At 41.1% G+C, this 21,380-nt stretch overlaps 3 protein-coding genes across 5 annotated transcripts in view; 1 reads left to right on the top strand and 2 right to left on the bottom strand.

Annotated features, from left to right (window-relative positions):
• Positions 1 to 1,271: 1,271 nt before the first annotated feature.
• sapcd1 (suppressor APC domain containing 1) lies at positions 1,272 to 18,447 on the bottom strand. 3 transcript variants are annotated; one of them, XM_034578254.1, is made up of 5 exons: positions 18,380 to 18,440; positions 5,255 to 5,333; positions 2,481 to 2,651; positions 1,990 to 2,145; positions 1,272 to 1,617 (listed from the first exon to the last, which is right to left on the bottom strand). In XM_034578254.1, the coding sequence occupies exons 1-5, from the start codon at positions 18,385 to 18,387 to the stop codon at positions 1,528 to 1,530; spliced, it is 504 nt and encodes a 167-aa protein (XP_034434145.1). In that variant the 5' UTR covers positions 18,388 to 18,440; the 3' UTR covers positions 1,272 to 1,527. The 3 variants fall into 3 exon arrangements, with proteins under 3 accessions (XP_034434145.1, XP_034434144.1, XP_034434143.1); XM_034578253.1 differs by having other exon boundaries at positions 1,273 to 1,617; positions 5,255 to 5,400; positions 18,380 to 18,447; XM_034578252.1 differs by lacking the exon at positions 18,380 to 18,440 and having other exon boundaries at positions 1,273 to 1,617; positions 5,255 to 5,497.
• The window catches only part of slc37a3 (solute carrier family 37 member 3), an 18,570-nt gene continuing 15,328 nt past the window's right edge, over positions 18,139 to 21,380 (bottom strand). The window contains exon 15 of the transcript XR_004613075.1: positions 18,139 to 18,148. The gene's annotated coding sequence lies outside the window, so the exon portion shown is untranslated. The remainder of the gene's footprint in view (positions 18,149 to 21,380) is intronic.
• Positions 19,477 to 21,380, top strand: part of cdkn1d (cyclin-dependent kinase inhibitor 1D) — a 6,499-nt gene continuing 4,595 nt past the window's right edge. The window contains exon 1 of the mRNA XM_034578250.1: positions 19,477 to 19,736. The gene's annotated coding sequence lies outside the window, so the exon portion shown is untranslated. The remainder of the gene's footprint in view (positions 19,737 to 21,380) is intronic.

Genomic DNA, 21,380 nt, shown 5'->3' with positions numbered 1-21,380 from the left:
AACAAATACAACAAAACACCCGTACACCACTTACTGCTCTCTCTCAGCTCTATTTACGACTCTATAGGTTTTGGGTCAGGCTCTGCAGTTCAGATCAACAACAATATCTCTTCCAGAGACACAGGGCCACCATGGGCCAACATGGGCTCCTGAGTAAACACTCACTTAAGGACAATAACAGCAGCGTCACTTTGCAAGAACGGGCTCACGTACAGTAACAAGCTCCTGATTGAGGATGTGAAGCCAGAAAAATCTAAATAAGTTACAGGTAAAAAAGTAGAGTAAAGAAGTAAAGTGGAACTACAAAATCTTTAGTGGTTTGTTGGACACACATTTTCTGTGTGCAAGAGATTTAAGCCTTTTTCTGCAACACACACAGAGAATGACTCCTGCAAACACGCATGATGACTGGGTTAGATAAAGATTATCAGATGAAGTAAGATCAGTGCGGGACCACCGGGAAAGGGTTGCTACTACGTGTCGAGACACAGAGCCCGCATGTAAGGGACGGAAACGGAAGAACCTGGCACTTACAGGACACACGGTGATGCTGGGTCCTTCCTGTGAACGCTGCAGAAAAATATCACCTCAGAATAAACACTGACGTTTCTTCGCCACCACTGAGATTTAACTTTACACATATTTGCTGCATCAGTGCAAACATTTAAAAAAAAAACAATAAGTAATGTACATTTTGCAAGTCAGGATTTCCAGTTGACAATAAAATTCAGCTTTTAATCTATGTTAATGAAAATGTTACATGAGCTCTTAACATAGAATTTGAGGGAAAAGTGATATGGTCTTGTACAGTGGGATTTAGACAATTTATTTAATTAAAAGTAAAATTACCGAACTATTAAAACATTGAAGAAAAAATAAAAGTAAAAGTAAAGCAAATATCCTACATTTACAAGAAAATTATAAAAAATATTTCCAACAAATTTACATTATATATGAAAAAGGGCTCTTTACACAGGACAGAATGGTCCCAATCAGTGTTATACTGTATATTGTATGATTGGATCATTATTGTTGACATATGGATTTTAACTGCTATAAATAATTGTTGGTAGTCTGTCTATAAAACTACCAAAATATACTATCGTTAATATACTATATTACTCTATATAAATACGTCAACCTTAATAAACTGAGACTATAATTTGCATGTACTTTTAATTTGAAAAGTAACTACAATTGTAAAAAAAAATAATTCTATGCACTGTACTTACATCATTTAAAGTATTATTATCTTAAGGTATTATTAAGTCTTGTGCCTACTTCTTATATTGAACAGCTATTGTATAAACTGCTCTTGAAAGCACTTATGAGCTGTAACGATTATATCGTTAATGATAGCAGGGCCTGGCTTCAGAGAAACTGGTTCATCAAACAAGTGATGCATCATTAGCTGTAATTTATTAATTTAAATACATATTTACATGTTAGAAAGCAATCAGCTGTGGGACATTCAGTGAAATGTAAATCAGCAGTATGGCAGGGGTGTATATTTATGCACTAGTGCTGTCAGTAGACTTGCAGTTCATCCAGCTGCTCGAGGAGAGCGTCTTTCTCCAGCTCCAACACGGAGATCTGACGATTTCTGTCGCTCACACCCTGTAAAAGATGAGAAATGAAGTAAGGTAACCATGCACTGCCATAACACACACACTCAGACACACACACACACACACACACACACACACACACACACACACACACACACACACACACAGAATCTGTAGAAAGAAATGGAAGGGGACAAAATGCAAAACTTTATTTTATTATATTTAAAGCCTCATCTTGACGCCTACAGATTTGTCTGAGATAAAGTAAAATGATGATTCTATATATAGTTTAAGAACATGAGTCAAACAAAAACACTAAAATCCTAAGACCCCAGAACAACTGTTTATGGTCAATTCATATCTAACTACTCTGCCTTCTTGACCATTATAAACCACCAGGTACCTGTTTTGTTTTCCGTACCTGAGTCAGTACTGAGTTGTGCCACCGGAGGTCGCTGTCAGCCACAGTTTCAGGCAGAGAGGGGTTGCTGCTGCTCATCACGTTGGGCTCAGTCATCACAGAACCCAGGGAGCCGTTCACCCTCAGGATCCGAGACCTGAGGAGGCAGGAGCGAGTCTGGAGAGGGACAGAGATGATAGTGAGAGTGACCAAGACCTGATCCATGAGATGATCATATTCAAAGATTGATTATCAAAAAGGAAAAGCAAAGAAAAACTTCTAACTGTCGGGTGTGGAGTGGTCGTCCACTAACCAGAAGTCTGGTGGTTTGATCCCATTTTTATTTTGTTTCCCCATTTCTCTTAAACCTCAACCAAATTGCCTTCAGGATTAATAAAGTTGTGTTGTATTGTATTAAGCTTACTAACCAAACAGTTTGTGGATATTTATGGTTATTGTCTCCCCCAACTGAAATAAACAAGGTTTTATGTTTTGTTGAAACTGCTCTGTACCTCAGCTGAATCTTCCTGGCAGGAGCCGAGCCTCGTTTTGGTCTCGACGTTGTCCTGCCGGGTTCTGTTCTCATGCAGCCGCTGCAGGTACCAGAATCGAGCCCTCTCCAGAATATCCAGCCCAGACCACAGAGCGTCCTTCTCCCTCTCTAGATCCTTCAGGTGCTTAATCTGAAATAAAATGAACGGTGATCAGATATAAATACCTTGGATTTTTTTTTTAATAACTGCATTTTAATCTGTGTCCTGTAAACTCCACTCTGAACTGAAGTAACTAAAAATGGAGTGGCCAAGAGGTTAAATATGCAAACCATAACATCCTTTCATTTCCTGTCATATTTCCACTCTACTTTCTCATAAAGACCCATAAAATAACTACGAAATGTTAGAGATTAGTCACATACCCAGTTCTGTGAGGTGCGTGTTTGTTTACATGTATATGGCCGACGAAACAATCCTGACCACTGCTGACCTGACTGGGCGGCCTGATGTAAAGTGACAGGCACAGTGCGGCCTGTTGTCTTCCAGAGGCCCCGAGGCTTTTGTCTCTGAGCGGAGCCAATCTACAGAGCAGCAGGGGGCCTTTTACTCCCATTGTCTACACTCAGCTGGATAACATGCACTTATAGGCCTGAACAGAGGTACAGTAACCATTCTGCAGCAGGCAGGCAATCAGAAAACGTGGTGGTTCCACCTTTGGCATCATGAGGTCAGGGCGTTGTGATCACTTTGGTCATGTTACAGGAGATCAGCAGGGAGCTATAGATTAGGAGGACATTAGAAACTCATGACACCATTGCATCACTGGTGAATGCCTAATGTTGTCTATCTAAACATTTTCAGGTGATGCAGATAAGTTCCACTTTGGGGATTTTCACCGTTGTAAGTCTAGAGTCGGTGGAAACCAGGTTACGTGCACTGAGGCTTTAGCAGAAGACTGTGAGGAGCAGACTTGACATGTGGGAATGTGTCACTGGTCTGACTGAAGCCGTGCTGCCTCCAAAACAACCCTCAGGGAGCACAAATGGAAAATCTGAGTATTTTTAGAGGAACACAAGCAGCGTGAAATGTTACTTTCCGTTGGATTTATATGAATAATTCACTTCCCCTTTAAAGATCAGATTTTAAGACCATTTAAGGTGAACATTTTCTTTTAAAATGCACAACAGATTAGAAAAGTTTTTAGGGTTATGCTCTTTATATTAATAATATAATAAGAGGAGTTATCACTACATGTCACTGATTAGATACTTGTTCCTGTTTGTTCGTTGGATTTTAAACAAGATTAAACAAAAACTACAGGATGGATCATCATGAAACTAGGTGGAAGGATGTGGGATTGGACAAGAGAGAACCCATTACATTCTGGTGCGGTTCCAGATCAGTGGGTGGATCCAGGATTAGTTTTTCTCTTTCTTTAACATTGCGAGATAGGATGTATTTCAACATTTCCACCGTTTTCGCAGAGAATAATCATTAAATCTAGATGAAAACAAATCCGGCACATTCTAGTTTCTATTTGATTTATATGAATATTTTCTTTTACCTTTAAACTAATTCAAACTGAAATTACAACAAGTGAAATTAAATCCTAAATGAACTAGATTCAAAAAGGCTGAGGATTAGGCTCTTGATATTAAAATCCAGTCAGACAAGTCAACATGTCTCTGATTAGATACTTCATAAAGAAATAAAACCTGTTCTCTCTGCATCAAAACAACCTGCCCTCCTTAGTAGTGAAGTAAAAAACAATCACAATGCTTTAAGCTCCCTCCCTATGAATTCAACTCTTTATCAAAGCCCTTGTGTTTTCAAGATCCATCAGGGGAAATGTTGAATAATGTCTTAATCCTGGATCTGCCCCCTGATCTGAATCTACACCAAAATTTTAAGACCTCTTTCCTCACCCATAATGCATCCTTTCACCAAGTTTCATGGAAATTCGTCCAGTAGCTTTTGCACAATCCTGCTTACTACCAAACAACAGATTCAAACATACAAATCAGTATTTCCCTGTCAGAGTTTTATTTCCTGGCTGTTTTGAGAGGCTCTGAAACAAATGTCTTGGGAAATGAAATCTGCAGGACATACAACTTAAAAGAATCATTAATTATTCAATCAGCACATTTTTCTATAATCAATTAAATGGCCTACTTAGATCATATTTAAGTAAAAATTCTCCTGCTGCAGTGTTTTGATTCAACGATAATGAAAATGATCAACAGTTTTCAGCTCTAGTCAACGCATAGTAACAGCCTTGTTTTTCTGCTGTTACTGTACTGAGGCACTCCTTCCTACTGGCTTGTACTTGCTTGTAGCTACTTACAATGAGATGTTGGACATATATGAACATGTACGGAACTGAATGTTGTGTTTAACCTCAGATTCGATACAGAAACATGAACAAAAACGTCTTTCGGCACAAATATGTGTCACTTTTTATGGATTTTCTTTTAGTATCAGTTAATATTGCATGTAAAAGTTTTGAAAAGTAGAAGAGGTCAAAGGGTCAAAGTTTTCGTGGTCACACAAACATGAGAAGCAGTAAAGACTCAAGTTTAGCGATAAGTCAAAATTTTGAAGAACTGACATGACAACAAAGTAATTCTGCCGACTGTTGATAAAAAACTGCTGAAAAAACACGGGAAGCAAAACACTTACGAAAACACAAGGTCGAATCACTGACTCACACACAGGGGAGATGCAACTGATTACAATCACAACCTCTCACACACACACACACACACACACACACTATCACCCCCCCTCCTCACCCATAGGTAGAAGTGCAGTGCGTCCAGGCTGTAGAGGCTGGTCCTGAGTGGGATGATCACCACTGTGTAGGAGCCCGAGCTGGAGGGATGACAGGCCATGGAGAGGAGTCTCTACTGACGTCCAGGATACTGCCCCATACAGCCGCCTGCACAGCAAACAACAAACCACACTGGCTGACTCTGAATAATAGCACAGGGAGAGAATGAGTGTGTGTGTGTGTGTGAGAGAGAGAGAGAAAAAAAAATGCAGCAGCACGATACACAGGCACAGGCAGCGTGGTGCCCCCGGGGCGAGGTAATGAAAAATTCCACATGTCACTGCCATGACTGGTTCATCGACATATAGTGGCGCACGCAAACACAGAGAGAGAGAGAGATGTGGAGGTGGAGGGAGGGTAAAACTGCCAGTTGGGTGTCTGGTAAAAGAAAAGAGAGAATGAGATATAGCAGGAAATGTGAGATTTAAGAGGAGGGTGTAGATGAACAATATTTGTCATCATAAATCCCATTATTAAAGAAACAAGGGAGGAAAACAACAGAGTTTTGAGCTCGAGCGTTGCCAGAAATCACATCATCCCTCAGCCGAGGCTGAGACTTGACTTTCCCTCTGCTCAATGAGAAGAGCGTACAGGTGTGTTATTTTCTCCCTGTCCCAACACATCCCTCATGTTGGAATGTGACATAACCTGGGGACGAGCGCGCCAGGGGACGCCACAGCACCGTTAAATGGGAGAGTTGTGGTCATGAGGGCAGAGAGGGGATGGATGCAGGGCGGAGAGCAGATGGATTTCAGCCACAGTGCATTGACATTGTTACTATCAGTGTCGGCACAGAAAATCCCATGGCACGTGTTTTTTTTATTACACCGCCTCAGGCCCAGCTGGCTCTTGGAGTAACACTGAATCATTTTAGTCTCGTCTCATATGTAGAAGAAGACTGGGATTTCATCATGTGACAAACCTTCTCTGACCTTAGTTTCCCTTTTTAAATCCTGGTTTCTAACCTTAGCCGAGGTCAAAGTTCAGTGGTGTGTATGATCACAGCTGGGAAGTGCTCATATCTTTTAGTAAAAGTATAAATACAACAATCTGTCTTATCCTTTAAAATGTACTTGAATTATAAAAGTTAGAAATCCTCAATTATAATTTATCTTTAGATTGTTCTGACAGCATTTGACTATTTCTGCTCAAGCTGGAGTTACACTTCATGGACAGATAAATCCAATAATTCCCAGTTTATTAATCCAGTACAAAGGAATCAAAAATAAAGTTAAGCTACACAAATTAGTTAAATATTTTATGCTTTTACCTTTTAGGAACTTGTAAAATGATATATATGAGAAAGTCTGAAATGTAACAAGTGTATTTTGTATATTGAGGTTACAACCCCAGTAACCACATTAGTATAGTTTATTCAATAGTATAATTGAATTGAGTAAATAACAGTTTCCCTCTGAATTGTAATGTAGAAGTTTAAGTAGCATGACATTTTAAGTTAAGCAGTTTGTAAAGTTGTTTGTACAAAAAAGTAACCTTCCATGGCTGCACTGGTAACTACTGAGAAGAATGTTGGATTCAAGTAATGTTTAATTTGCTCAAGTGTCAGTTACATCATAAAAATCATACAGTTGAGACTTATACAGTTTCTAGCCACATTTACAATACACCTTTAGAATATACAGTTATTTAATATATATTTTAACCAGATAAAGGATGAATGTCATTGGATGATTATAATAATCACAGAAACTACATTAGCAGACAAGAGCAGCAGCGTGGCAACAGGCCCTTGCAAACAGAACTTTCAGAACAGACAGTAAATAAATAATTGATCTAATAGACAGAGAGGTGACATGGGGACAGAATCGAGCTGCACTGTGGGGAATGTAGGACTCAGAGTTTTTGTAATTTACCCGTTCACAGGATCAATTAACCATCCCCCAACTGAACGGGGTCGATGGTTGCAGTACATACATCATATATTGAGCTTTGATTGTCCAGCGGCTCAGTCTGTTTCTCCTGAGGATAAACCTCCCTGTTAAACTCTATCAGCACGGATCCAGCCTGCTGAATGATTATATGCTGCAGTCCTGCTTTTTCACCAGCAGGGGACGCTCTAAGTGAGGCTTAGTTCAGACAGAGCTGACATTTTGTATCTCCTTATATTTTCATGAGATCTTGCAGTTGTACCTTCCACAAAACACCAGGTGGCGCTACACACTACGGATCCAGAGAGCTCAAAAGCATGTCAAGTGTTCTCAGCCTCTCTCCACCCTGAGCTGTGGTCCACTTCTGTTATTTCAACTTGCATAAGGCAGACATGTTCCAATAATAGGGCTCGTAGTTTAACCTCTACGTTACACGCTGAAAAACAACACGCACCTCATCTCATTGACTAAAGATGAAGAAAATAAACTGTCACTTTAATATGGATGATCCCTCAAGGCACTGAAAGCTGCAGTTATGTCGTTTTCTCACGTGAGCACAGTTCACTGGAGCTGAGGCACGGGTGAAAACATGGGATTAAGCTGCTATAGAGGAAGGACTCTCTGAGCTGTAGCATCCCTGAGACGCAGCCTGAGGGGAACCCATGACCCATGCGTTATCTTATAAGACATGTGACCGTCATCGGAAAAGAGCCCTAAGCTCTAAAGGGTCTCCTGATATAACGAAAACAGAACAATTATGTGTTCAACAGTACAGATTTAGCTGATTTATAACCTTTGTGGGAGTCAACACAGAGGTACAAGAGATTTAAGGTGTTGTATTTATAATTCTTCTAGATGCCCACCGACCTAAAAGTTCCCCGTTATCACAAAGATGCACTGAGATCACGCTGAGCTTCCTCTGTGGGCCCCCTAACAGGAAGTTCATCGTCAAACAAAACAGTGTAAATATATATACACGCAAGACACATTTCACACATGCATTCACATTGCCAGGGTGTATTCACAAGCTTTAAATACACACATTCATATCGTACACATACTGCAGTGAGATGTTTCCCTTCACTTTTTAGTCACTACTACTACTTTGCGGCCAAGAGTGGGCCCCTAGATGCTTCCTGTCTCACTCCTTCATACACACATACACACACACACACACACACACACACACACACACACACACACACACGCATGCATATTTGTTTAAACCACAAAGAATGAGAATGACACACACGAACACACATGCACCCAAGCAACTGGGATGTTATGCACCTACATTGTCTCACACACACATAGCCTCCACACACACGCACGCACGCACGCACACACGCACACACACACACACACACACACACACACAGGATTGATACAATATTACAGGCCAAAAGAAGCCCGGCGCTCCCTTCGCCTCTCCGGCTCACGCCAGCACTGGCCAGTCAAGGCTCACTGTTCCAGATCATGGCTCCCAGGAATCTTATCCAGATATGTAACCCCCTCAGACTCTCTTGCTCTCTGTCTCTCTCTCTCTCTCTCTCTCACACACACACACACACACACACACACACACACACATACACACACACACACACACACACACACACACTTACACAGGAATGATAGAAGTGTCTCTTGAGGGGCCTCATTAGAGACTGATGCTCACCTCCTTCTCTTGAGACACAAAATCCCCACAATGGATTTCAGAAAAACAAATGCAGAGCTAAATGTTGCTAAGATAAAACTTGCTCCACTGGATATATTCATGCACCTGAGCAAGATTCTTAACATAGAACTCAGTGACTGAAATCATAACTGGGCCTGCAAAATGTATCCACACACCAAACTGAGACCTGGTTCATATGAAGACAACACTGAGGCTACAGCAGCAGCTCTCAACGTGGCAAAATAAATATGAAGGTTGGTGAGCTGAGAATCACATGTACTGCTATTACTGACAATACCGCTAGCATTACATCTCCGTAAGACATTTACTTTTGTATAAATAGTTTAAACCTTGATACACCTCTCCATTTATTGTCTTTTCTCATGAAGGTTGTCCATATCATTTTTTTGTTGATGTGCTCTGCTACAAATGACATCTATTACACGTCTGTCCTTCCTGGTGGATGAATCCCTCTCTCTTAGGTTTCTACATTTTCCCCCCAGCTTAAAGTTATTTGTTTTTTGTGGTTTTTCATCACTCACTTGATATTTAAATGAAATACTGGGTAGTTTCCTCCCCCACTTTCCCTTCCTTCTCCCCTCTTGTTTAATTTTGTTGAATTACTGTTTTTATTAATAATTATTTATTTTACTTTCTCTAGTTACCTATCATAAGCACTGTAGCTTTGTTTTGTTTTGGTCATCAGTCTGGGATGTGTGTGGACTGGGACATGGTTGATGTAAAATTGAGTGATACACCTCCTTTTTTCCTTTTTTTCCCCCTTTAGAGAAGTAACTACTGAACGTGTCCGTACTAACCAGCCTGGTAAACACGCATGTGTGTGCAGCTTATGCATGTCACATGGCTTCAGGGCTCTGCTCTTCACATTTTACAGCTTAGTTAGAGTCACCGGTTTCCCCCAGTGGAAATATTCTTTCAAAGAACAGGTTTTAACACATTCTACCTTTTTGTTCTTGACATTTTTTTGTTACAGGTTACATCACACAAAATTCTCGGAAGTCTTACCTACAAGTCCAGCTGAAGCTGTTTCCAAAGCATGGGCCCCCAGCAGAAAAAAATTCAGTAAAATGAATTATATAACCTCCAGTCATGGAGTGATCGATAAGGCTGCCGATCATGCACTTAGATTCTCCAGTGATCACATCAGTCACATCAATCAGAATTATAATAAACCTAAGGATTTCTGATCTGCCTTCTTTTTGATTTAAAGTTAGAACATTATTGTTTACAGGCCACACACACACACACGTGTATACACACACACACACACGTGTATACACACACACACACACACACACACACACACACACACACACACACACACACACACACACACACACACACACACACACACACACACTTACACAGGAATGATAGAAGTGTCTCTTGAGGGGCCTCATTAGAGACTGATGCTCACCTCCTTCTCTTGAGACACAAAATCCCCACAATGGATTTCAGAAAAACAAATGCAGAGCTAAATGTTGCTAAGATAAAACTTGCTCCACTGGATATATTCATGCACCTGAGCAAGATTCTTAACATAGAACTCAGTGACTGAAATCATAACTGGGCCTGCAAAATGTATCCACACACCAAACTGAGACCTGGTTCATATGAAGACAACACTGAGGCTACAGCAGCAGCTCTCAACGTGGCAAAATAAATATGAAGGTTGGTGAGCTGAGAATCACATGTACTGCTATTACTGACAATACCGCTAGCATTACATCTCCGTAAGACATTTACTTTTGTATAAATAGTTTAAACCTTGATACACCTCTCCATTTATTGTCTTTTCTCATGAAGGTTGTCCATATCATTTTTTTGTTGATGTGCTCTGCTACAAATGACATCTATTACACGTCTGTCCTTCCTGGTGGATGAATCCCTCTCTCTTAGGTTTCTACATTTTCCCCCCAGCTTAAAGTTATTTGTTTTTTGTGGTTTTTCATCACTCACTTGATATTTAAATGAAATACTGGGTAGTTTCCTCCCCCACTTTCCCTTCCTTCTCCCCTCTTGTTTAATTTTGTTGAATTACTGTTTTTATTAATAATTATTTATTTTACTTTCTCTAGTTACCTATCATAAGCACTGTAGCTTTGTTTTGTTTTGGTCATCAGTCTGGGATGTGTGTGGACTGGGACATGGTTGATGTAAAATTGAGTGATACACCTCCTTTTTTCCTTTTTTTCCCCCTTTAGAGAAGTAACTACTGAACGTGTCCGTACTAACCAGCCTGGTAAACACGCATGTGTGTGCAGCTTATGCATGTCACATGGCTTCAGGGCTCTGCTCTTCACATTTTACAGCTTAGTTAGAGTCACCGGTTTCCCCCAGTGGAAATATTCTTTCAAAGAACAGGTTTTAACGCATTCTACCTTTTTGTTCTTGACATTTTTTTGTTACAGGTTACATCACACAAAATTCTCGGAAGTCTTACCTACAAGTCCAGCTGAAGCTGTTTCCAAAGCATGGGCCCCCAGCAGAAAAAAATTCATAAAAATGAATTATATAACCTCCAGTCATGGAGTGATCGATAAGGCTGCCGATCATGCACTTAGATGTATACACACGTGTATACACACACACACACACGTGTATACACACACACACACACACACACACACACACACACACACACACACACACACACACACACACACAGACATAGAGTCCCCTCCTCATCCAATTAACCCCTCGCCAAGCCTCGTCACGCACTCCCATCCGAAACTCCCAAACATATTCCATGTCCTCTCCCTCCCGCTCTCACTCACAAACACACATATTGTCACGCTCGCCTATGAGGCCCGACACTGCACGAAGCCGGGCCAGATGTAAACCAGATGTTCCCAACAGATGGAGATAACGGCGAAAGCTGAAGTGTACCACCTTTTCACCTCAGCTGCACGGAGCAGAGGCCAGAAGTTCCCGCCAGAAGTTCTGAATGACACATACAGTATATTTTTATGTTTATAAGAATAATTCCTGCAGTTGCTTACATTATGTGGCATTGAAGATCAGTATATACATTATCAGGCAATAGAGGTTTTATTTGGAAGCATCACTAAATGTCAAATGTTGCATTTCTTTGGTTGAAAGAGACATAATTGCTCTATTTTTGTTCGACTCTGACATAATGCTTCGTGTCTCCTTGGTTCTGACATTGAACAAGTCTCAAAGCCACTGGAGTGAGACCAAAACAATTCCCCCTCACACACACACATGCCAAAAGGGACAAAAACAGAGGATCAATTTACACCCACCTCGCACCGCCCTTGAATCCATCCCCCTCTTCCTCCTCTTCCTCATCTTCCTCCTCTCCTCTGTTCACGCCCACAATCTGCAAAAACAATATTTCAAACAGCGTGATGTTATCACCTCGAACCACAGGCTGCACTGACAGGAACAAGAAGGGCCTTAAATGTACAGGTATGTGCACACATGGCGACACACACACATGAACCCTCAGACAGGCCACCAGTGCTTAAAGAAAATAAATATATACGTTACACCAGACCCCCCCAAGGCAAGCCCCCGAGGAGCCCCCCAAAGCAAACACAGTGAGCAAGGGTCTTCTTGGGCACATTTCTTCTTAAACCCGTTCACCCTGACACACAGGCTCCCCTGGTGAACCCCTGACAATATCCAGCTGCCAGCGAGCAACAGCAGCCCCCCTCTGCACCCCACGTTTCTGCAGACCTTCCCCAAACACACACACACACTCTCTTACACAACCACACGTAAGAAATCAGAGCACAGCTCACTCCTCCACCCTCCCCCACAACCCCACCTGTGGCCTCCACAGCTGGGCGAACGCTCCCATGGAAACACATCCCACTTACGTATGGAGTGTGTGTGAATGTGTGTGTGTGTGAGAGATTTTAGGGTTCACTGACTTTTATTCCTCTGTGTATTTTCAGCCCCCCCCCCCCCTCACGAGGTTCAAAGTTCCAAATTTAGTTTACACCCCGGGGATCATTTGTGTTTATAAAAAGCATATAGTGTTGCTGTGGGTATCCCGGCCTGGATAATAAATTTCTGTATCTATATCTCAATGAGAACAGATTCAATAATTTACAAGAGGAAAAATGTGTAGACATGTAGGTTTACCTCCCCGCCTCATGATTTCTTGACACTTCTACTTAGTCTGTGAAAGAACAATACAAGAGAAACTTCTTAGAAAGATATAAGACGTGTATCAAAAATATAATCACCATGTTAACACCTATATATCTGCTTTGGAAACTTCAGACAGACTTGTACAACATGTACAAATGTGAAATTGTAACAGCGGATATCAATCCCCTAATAACACTGCCAATAAATCAATTAAGCATTTTCTCCTAAAATGTAGAGCTGTGGTGAGACTTTACAGGCAAAAATGAAAATAAATATATGCATTGGAAAAAAAAAATTGATTTGGGGTTATTTTGCTTCCAGAACATGTGTTTATTTATTTATTCTTTTTATTAATGGGGAGAAAATGTCTAAAATACAAATAAGTTTTTATTTGACTCCCCCCTTCTTCTGTAGATTTCAAGTTACATTGCTTGTCTTTAAAGGTGTGTAAAGGGGTTGGTTGACATGTTATTCATATAGGTGCACTTATAAAATATGTTGTGTGTACAAGATCTAATGCGATGTCAACAAAGTGAAACAATACATTCTAAAGCTTCATCCATTGTTCAAATGTTTGTTTTGCTGCAAATTAGTGCATATATACTTAGACACAATGATAAGTAGTCTGCAGAGAAGCTTCATGGTGATATGTTCTAATTAATGTTTTTACCCTGTATGTCGAAGTGTAGTTAAAGATTCAGAATTTAGTGTTTCCTGTGGTAGCCTTCAGTTGTCCTAAAAACTCAAAAGTTGTGTAGTTTGTCCAGTCTGGGCTACTCCGTAAAGAGTACCTGCTCCCGATGTAAATATAAAGGGCCCATTCTAGGGTAAAGAAAACAACAATTAGCACAATTGCATAGTGAAAACATCCCTCTCACCTAAATCTTACAACCTGGACCTTTAAGACATGCTGCCGATTAGAGCAAATTAAAGGCTGTTGAAACAACAGGAACAAAATATGTAAAACGTTATATTTAACTAAATCCTACTCATTCCTGCAATTCCTGTAAAACCATTTTGTCTCCAATTCCATGTGGACTGGGATCAGTTACTTTGACAAATAACCTCAGCACTGTTATAGCCTCCAGGAATCCTTCACCCCTGCTGTGCATCGCTTGTTTTTGGTTAGATCTCAATCTCCAGTATAATTGTTTGCATATATACATACATGTTTGCATGTCAGCACATATGGACGCCCAGATCAGATGCAATAAATGAAGTTTGCAGATAAAAACAGCATATTCATGTCCCTAATCAGCAGTGAGCAGCTTTAAAAGCTCGACTGAACGATGCTTCACACTTTTCTTTCTCTTTCACCTCCTTTAGTTTGGATCGTTGCTCATTTTGATCCATGTCAAGTCTCTCACCCACAATTTGTTGTGGTACGTGAGGAAATAATGGCTGTCGTAAACAATCTACATGTCTGCGGCGAGCCTCTTCTCAGTATTTGCTCCCTCAACTGAGGGGCAGAAGGATGTGGAAAGCCCCACACTGCACCTGTGAACCAACACCGCCGCCTCCTCATCCTGTTCTCTTCGTCACAGCTTCCCCTTCACCAGAGACTTCCTGTTCTTCTCAGACTGCCACATGGCACGCACGGTGCATCCTCTAGTCTTGGTGTTTCGGTAGAGAGCAGCTTTAGCACTAAACTCTGAGTTCCAAGGCTTTCAGTTGAGCCAGTGTTGCCTCTGTCCTGCAGCTCTATGGAGCCTCGTCTCATCTGGAGTGAAACCAAACAGCATTTTAATCTTTAACAACAGTAAAGGGGGGAAGTTTTACTAATGATATTAGATGCTTACAGTTGGGCTTTCAAAGAAAGAAAAGTACCATCCTAGTTACCTCTGCAAAGGAGGCCGTGTTTTCACCCCATTGGTTTGCCCCAGGTGAAAGGATGAATCATGAGCTCACTTTTCTTTCATTAATGTCGTGACACAGGACATTCTTGTGACATTTTCACAGTTTTCCAGGGGAATAAATCACCGATCTTAGATAAAAAAAAAAAGCAGGCATGTTTAGAGGTCTGATATCTAAAGCCGTTTGAGATATAGGGGCCTGGCCAGAGAAATTCTGCAGAATGTCCGGAAGCTTTCACTCAGACTTTGCATTAACACATACTTGCTCATTCTGTGTGACCGTGCCCTGCATGAAGTCTACCGTTGTTGATTTTAATCATTATTTTATTGGCCTATTATTGTATATTGTTTTATTGATGTCCTGATATTTTGCTGTTTTTTATTTTTATTTCTGTTAAGTGTCCTTGAGTGTCTTGAAAAGTGCCCACAAATACAATGATCATCATTATTTATTATTGTTGGGTAAATGATGGGCGTCAAGGAATTGTGGGAAATCCACTTTATCACTTTCTTCCTGAGAACAGCATGAGAAGATCGCTCTCCCTCTCGCTGTGCGCTAAAAATAATAAACCACAAATTTCAATTTTAACACTTTGCTTTGAGTGAACTTTAGCAGATCTTGTTTTCCTTCCGTCTGAGTCAACATGGTCGACGTTCCCCCTGTTTTCGCTACGGGTTTTTGTCATTATGCTACCAGCGTCATATGTGTAGTATCACTCTTCTCATCTAACTCTCCACAATAAAGTGAGTACACGGATTTCCCGAGATATTAATCTCTTCCTTCCTTAAGAGTGAGACAGACTAAGAAAGGTGTTTAAATGTGGGTATCTGGTTACTAAAGTCAATGTAAACACATTCATCTTCTGTGTTGCTGTTGCTTGGTTTTGAACTAAATTACTCTGCAGGAATACATAAAATGAATCATTCAACGTTTGAATCCCTTTCATTCGCAAGCAGCATCCTTAAATAATGTGTATTATTCTCCTCCCGATCTGATTTTACATTTCATAACTTCCAACTGATTAACACTCAAATCTTTTCCTTTAACAACAGACTCGTCAAGGTGTTTAAATGTGAGTTGTTAAAGTCACTTTAAACACTTAAAAGAGCTCAAAGGCTACTTATGACACATTTATTTCGTCTTAAATACATTTTCTGTGTTGCATGTTGCTTGGTTTTGAAATAATTTCCTCATCAGTATCCTCTGTAGTACATAAAATTCATTATTTAACATTTGTTCACTTTATTTTCCGAGCAGCATCCTCTGATTTTCAAGCTATATTCTCTTCCTGTCCTCAAAATACCATTACCTTACATAACATTACATTACATTTCATTTAGCTGATGCTTTTATCCAAAGCGACTTACAATAAGTGCATTCAACCATGAGGGTACAAACCCAGAACAACAAGAATCACCACCTACATCTGATTAACACTCAGACCAAATGCGGTTGCGGCTGCAGGGTACGTGCACGCACATAGCTCCTAACAGCCTCACTGACGTCTTCTTTGTTTGCCTTAATTTAGAAGCACTGGAATGAAAAAGATGTGAATCAGGGCTTTTTGGGGACTCATGACGCTCCCCAGGACATGTCCCATCATCCTCTCACCCCAGAGTCACATGGTTACTATGTGACTGTTGTTTTACATTCGCGCACACTATAACGCATTCAAAGGGGGCGCTGACCGTGGAGACGAGACAATGGGCTTAATGACTGCAATAACCGACTGTAACACAACAACGCAGGATTAAGGGTGGGTGGGTGGGGGGGTCGCACCAAAACAAATACACACACACACACCCACACACACCCACACACAGCACTGTAGACAACAAGGAGAGGATTAGGAATTTAATGAAGAACAATAACTGTGAATACAGGTCACAGAGCTGAACCAACAGTGAGGGATGATTCTGCTGAGGCCTCATTGTCTCCTGTCACGTATGACACAGTATAAAGAGACGTCGAATCACCCAGATTAGAGGGGCATTAGGGAACTGGGGCACAACCCTAATTTGACTATTAAGTGTCATGATGGGAGCGAAACTCATCCCTGAGAGGGTTTGTGCTGTCGAGGTGACGTCAGCGGAGGAGCAGATTATCTATCGTGACATATTTTTTTAATTAAGAGACTTATCATTGCTCCCTCGCCTAATCACGTCCATACAGTCCCTTAAGAATCCGAATTTAATTAGATCCCAGATTGAGATTTATTCAAACTTGTAATGCACTTTGTTGCATGGTTAATTTGCTTTGAGCCTTATCTCGAATGTTTGCTTGTTTGCCCCCTCACGTGAAAATATGACGTTCCCCAGCCAGGAAACATCCCATAAGCTGCTTTCAGACATGCACTGAACTCTGCAGTCCCTCCGTGTTTTCTCCAGAGGAGGTGCATGCATTAACGCAAATGTCTGAGACACTCTGTGGTCTCTTCAGACTTTATCCACCTGACCTCCTAGTATAAAGTCTGTAGAAATCACAGCAGGGGATCCCAAGATGGATTTACTTAAACAGTTCTTATCATAATATGTGCTTAATTGAAACATTTAAAATGATTTGAGTGAAATGGTGGAGGTACTGAAAACCTGGAATAACCTCTCTGAATGAGGGTCGGTGTGCAGGCCTCAAAGATGACTCTTATGTCACTGAAAAGCTATGCAACAATAAGACTGCTCCCTGTGTAAAAAATAACACAGAGCCTATGTAATAATAGGAAACAGGAGAACCTATATTTCACAAAGGCAGGAGGAAAGCGGAGCCCACAGTGTGTCATAATAAGTATAGAAACTGGGTAATGGGAAGCAGGTGATGTCTTATAGAGAGGACATTGAGTTGTCATTAAATAATTGTAAATAAAGATTTTGTAAAAGACAAAGAAAAAGAGGGGATGGGTTAAATTTTAAAATCATGATGATTAAAAGGGTCAATACTCAGCAATTTATACATGGAAAAGTGAGACATTGTATCTTATCACCTCGTATCTTATCACATTGTATCTTATCACCTCGTATCTTATCACATTGTATCTTATCACCTCGTATCTTATCACCTCGTATCTTATCACCTCGTATCTTATCACATTGTATCTTATCACCTCGTATCTTATCACCTCGTATCTTATCACATTGTATCTTATCACATTGTATCTTATCACCTCGTATCTTATCACATTGTATCTTATCACATTGTATCTTATCACCTCGTATCTTATCACATTGTATCTTATCACATTGTATCTTATCACATTGTATCTTATCACCTTGTATCTTATCACATTGTATCTTATCACCTCGTATTGCATCTTATTGCATCTTATCGCGTAGTATTGCATCACATTGTATCACATCGTATCGCATAGTACCACATTGCATCACATCAGTATATTATGTAAAAAACATAGAAAGCAGCATTTCTCACTGTTAAAATGACTTTAATTATGAGTCAATTGCCCAACTTGTGACAGATTAAGTTTCTGTTGATCATTTTATCATTTGAGTCCTTTCAATAATTAGTTACTCACCAGACCATCCCTCTTACTGGAGGATTTTCATCCCGATAGCTTTGGAACAGGGGTTCTCAAAGTGGGGTCTGGGGACCCCCATGGGTCCTTGAAGGGTGGCAGGGGGTCCCTAGCAAAAAAGGGGAATGATTCATTGTCATTCATGTGTATTAAACTGACAGAATGTCTGACAACTTTGGAAGTGAATTTCACACACTTCCTGACCTGTGATAAAATATTGAAAAGCTAAAATAGTTAGTGTCAGTTAAGGATTTATTGTGCACACGTTTCAGATGCACTGCTTTAGAACACTATGGTTAAATAAAATAAGCCATAAAATGTGAATTTCTCCTGTGGTTAAATCAGATCAGTCTCTTTCTCTGTTTTAATGCACTTTTCTCACACAGCTTCATATGAATCAGATCTAAAACAGGTCAGTGCAGAGGTCAAACAGACAAACGCCTCTCAGTTATGAGTGCATGACACACAGGGTGCGTTTCACTACATTTTTTTGTGTGTTACCACTTCCACTTTAGCACATATAGTAGCCAAATGGGGATGTGTGGTAGAAAGGTGGAAGAAATGCCCAAAGTCCATAATGGATGTGCCCTGTCACGACGCAGCCCAACGTGACTGGAGGACGTGGACGAGGTGCCAAAGCAGAAGGTGATGCAAGGGCTCCACGAGGATGTGTGTCACATTTTAGGCAGAGTAGGAAATGGCGGCCACTGCCAACTTATTGGACCTACTACTAGAGGAAGCGGAATGAGAACACTAGGGGCGCAGCGGAGGGAAGGAGCAACAGGTTTCTGCAACAGGAGCGCACAGGGAAGCGTTGTGTAACTCACGAACGCAGGGTAAGATGATTTCCATCCGTGCAGTAACACTTCATAATCATACACATATGAGTAATAAACAAAATAATGGTACCCTCCCCCCCTTTCGTGCATGTTGGCCTGTTTTGTCTTTGCACTTCTGCAGCGATGCAACCGCAAACTCTGCTGTCGTCAGAGCTGATCGAGTTGTTGTTTACCTCCCGGCTCCACTGCGGGACTCCCAACTGTTATGATGGGAGTCACGTGACCCCCGAGGCTCGAGCAGGGCGACCCCTCCCCTCGTCCCCTCCTCCAGTGAGTCCACAACAAACACGTCGCAGAGAGATAAGAGCCACGACGAGAGCGAACCCTCCCGTGGATCGGCTCTACTTTTTAAAACACACACACAGGCACACGCACACACGCCTCCGAGTGACAGTGTTTGTTCCCGTGGGTCCGTGGAGTACACACACACACACCTCTCGCTGCTCTGACACTGCGCAGTTTACGGAGCGAACGTCAAACTCCGCATTTTCGACACGTTTGAGCTACTGACGCTGATGGTAAGAAAACACGTTTATCTGAACCTATAACTTTACTTTATCGTCAGTATTCCACGTTGTCGTGTTTTTAGAGTAATTTTTCCACGCATTTTTAAGTCGCTTTTTTGTGTTTTTAAGAGTTGTTGCGGATAAACGTAAACAACTTATGGGGAAAAAAAGTTGTTTTGACGCGTTTACATCGCTTTTCTCAATATTAAAACAGTAATTACTTGTGTAAGTGTGAAGCTAACACTGTTTTGTTCTCGTTAATATCATTTAACGGGAGTGTAACGTGTGTTCTGATTAACGTGAGGCTGCCGATGCGTTCTTGACACATTTACGTCGCTTTTTCCAACATTAATTAAGCATTAAAAAGTAATGACTGGTGTAAATGTGAAGCTAACACTGTTTTGTACTTGTTAATATTATATGAAGTGAGTGTTGTGTGGTTGTTGCGTGTGTTTGGAGTTGTTGTCGGATGATGCCGGTTTTTGACCCATTCACGTCGCACTCTCTAAAACGTTTAGAAACTTCAGTATCCGTGTAGCTATGACGCTAACATTGTTTTAATGTTATTTTACGTGAATGTTGTGTGTTTTTATTTTGCGGATAAACGTAAAGCGGCGTAAGTTTTTCACGCTTTTTCCAAACATTAACAAGCGCTTAAATAGTCGCTGCTGGTGAAAATGTCAAGCTGCCATTGTTTAGTTGTGGTTTATAGTGTTTTAGGGGATTGTTGTGTGTTTGCCATGTGTTTTAAAAACGAGCGTGAGGCTTTGACAAGTTGCTGTTAGTGTGTCGCATCTCATTGACCCACATTCTCGCGGTGTAACTGCGTCACCAGCGTCTTCTCTCCGCATCTTCTCTCGCTCCCACAAACTCTGTGTCGTTTCGCGTTGCGTTGCCCGGTTGCGTGTTTGGATTTTGCGTCAATTAATGGCGAATTTGTAACCGCTGTGTTGTGTGGATTAGTTTGCGTGGAACAGTTGGAGGTGGTGTGCGTTTTTTTTTTCCCGGGTCTGCCGCGGGGAAACCTGATCTGAAAACCGCGCCCACTTCATTTCTCGACGCAAACAACTTTCACTGACAGACTGGGGCAGCCCTGTCGGTCAAAGACAGCAACTACACTCATGTTTTTTATTTCTTTTCCTATTATTTTCCATTCGTATTCATTCCGCTGTGACTGAAACCGAACCGATCAAAGTGGAGTGGTGCTGTTTAAACCGACCTGACACAGGAACAGACAGTTTATATGGACAGACAGACGTCGTCAAATAAAAGCTATGGGACTTGAGAAAGTGCTTTTCTCAGCGACCTATTCTCTGTGTGTCAAACACTTGCGCAACATTGAGCCCCCCCCCCCCCCTCGAACCCTCTGGGGTTTTTACAACACGGCCTCTCATTTCTGTCTGCAGGCTATCATGATAAATTTCACGTAATTATTTTGACCCTGTGAAGGCTGTGGCTTAAACAATTAAGCATACATCCTCAAGCATAAGCATTATATCGCTATATGGACTTTTGTTGTAATGATATTGGTCTAAGTATTGATATTGTATTATTGCCCAGCTCTGAGTCTGTGTGACTTCAGAATGTCCAATGCATTGCAAAGTTAAGTGTCTATGCAAAATGAGTTGTATTTGTATTGCTCTTTAAACTAGGAGT

This window comes from Hippoglossus hippoglossus, chromosome 23 (assembly GCF_009819705.1).
Source record: "Hippoglossus hippoglossus isolate fHipHip1 chromosome 23, fHipHip1.pri, whole genome shotgun sequence".
NCBI lineage: Eukaryota > Metazoa > Chordata > Actinopteri > Pleuronectiformes > Pleuronectidae > Hippoglossus > Hippoglossus hippoglossus.
The sequence above is the reverse complement of the archived record's forward strand: the minus strand, read 5'-3'. Positions and strand labels throughout refer to the sequence as shown.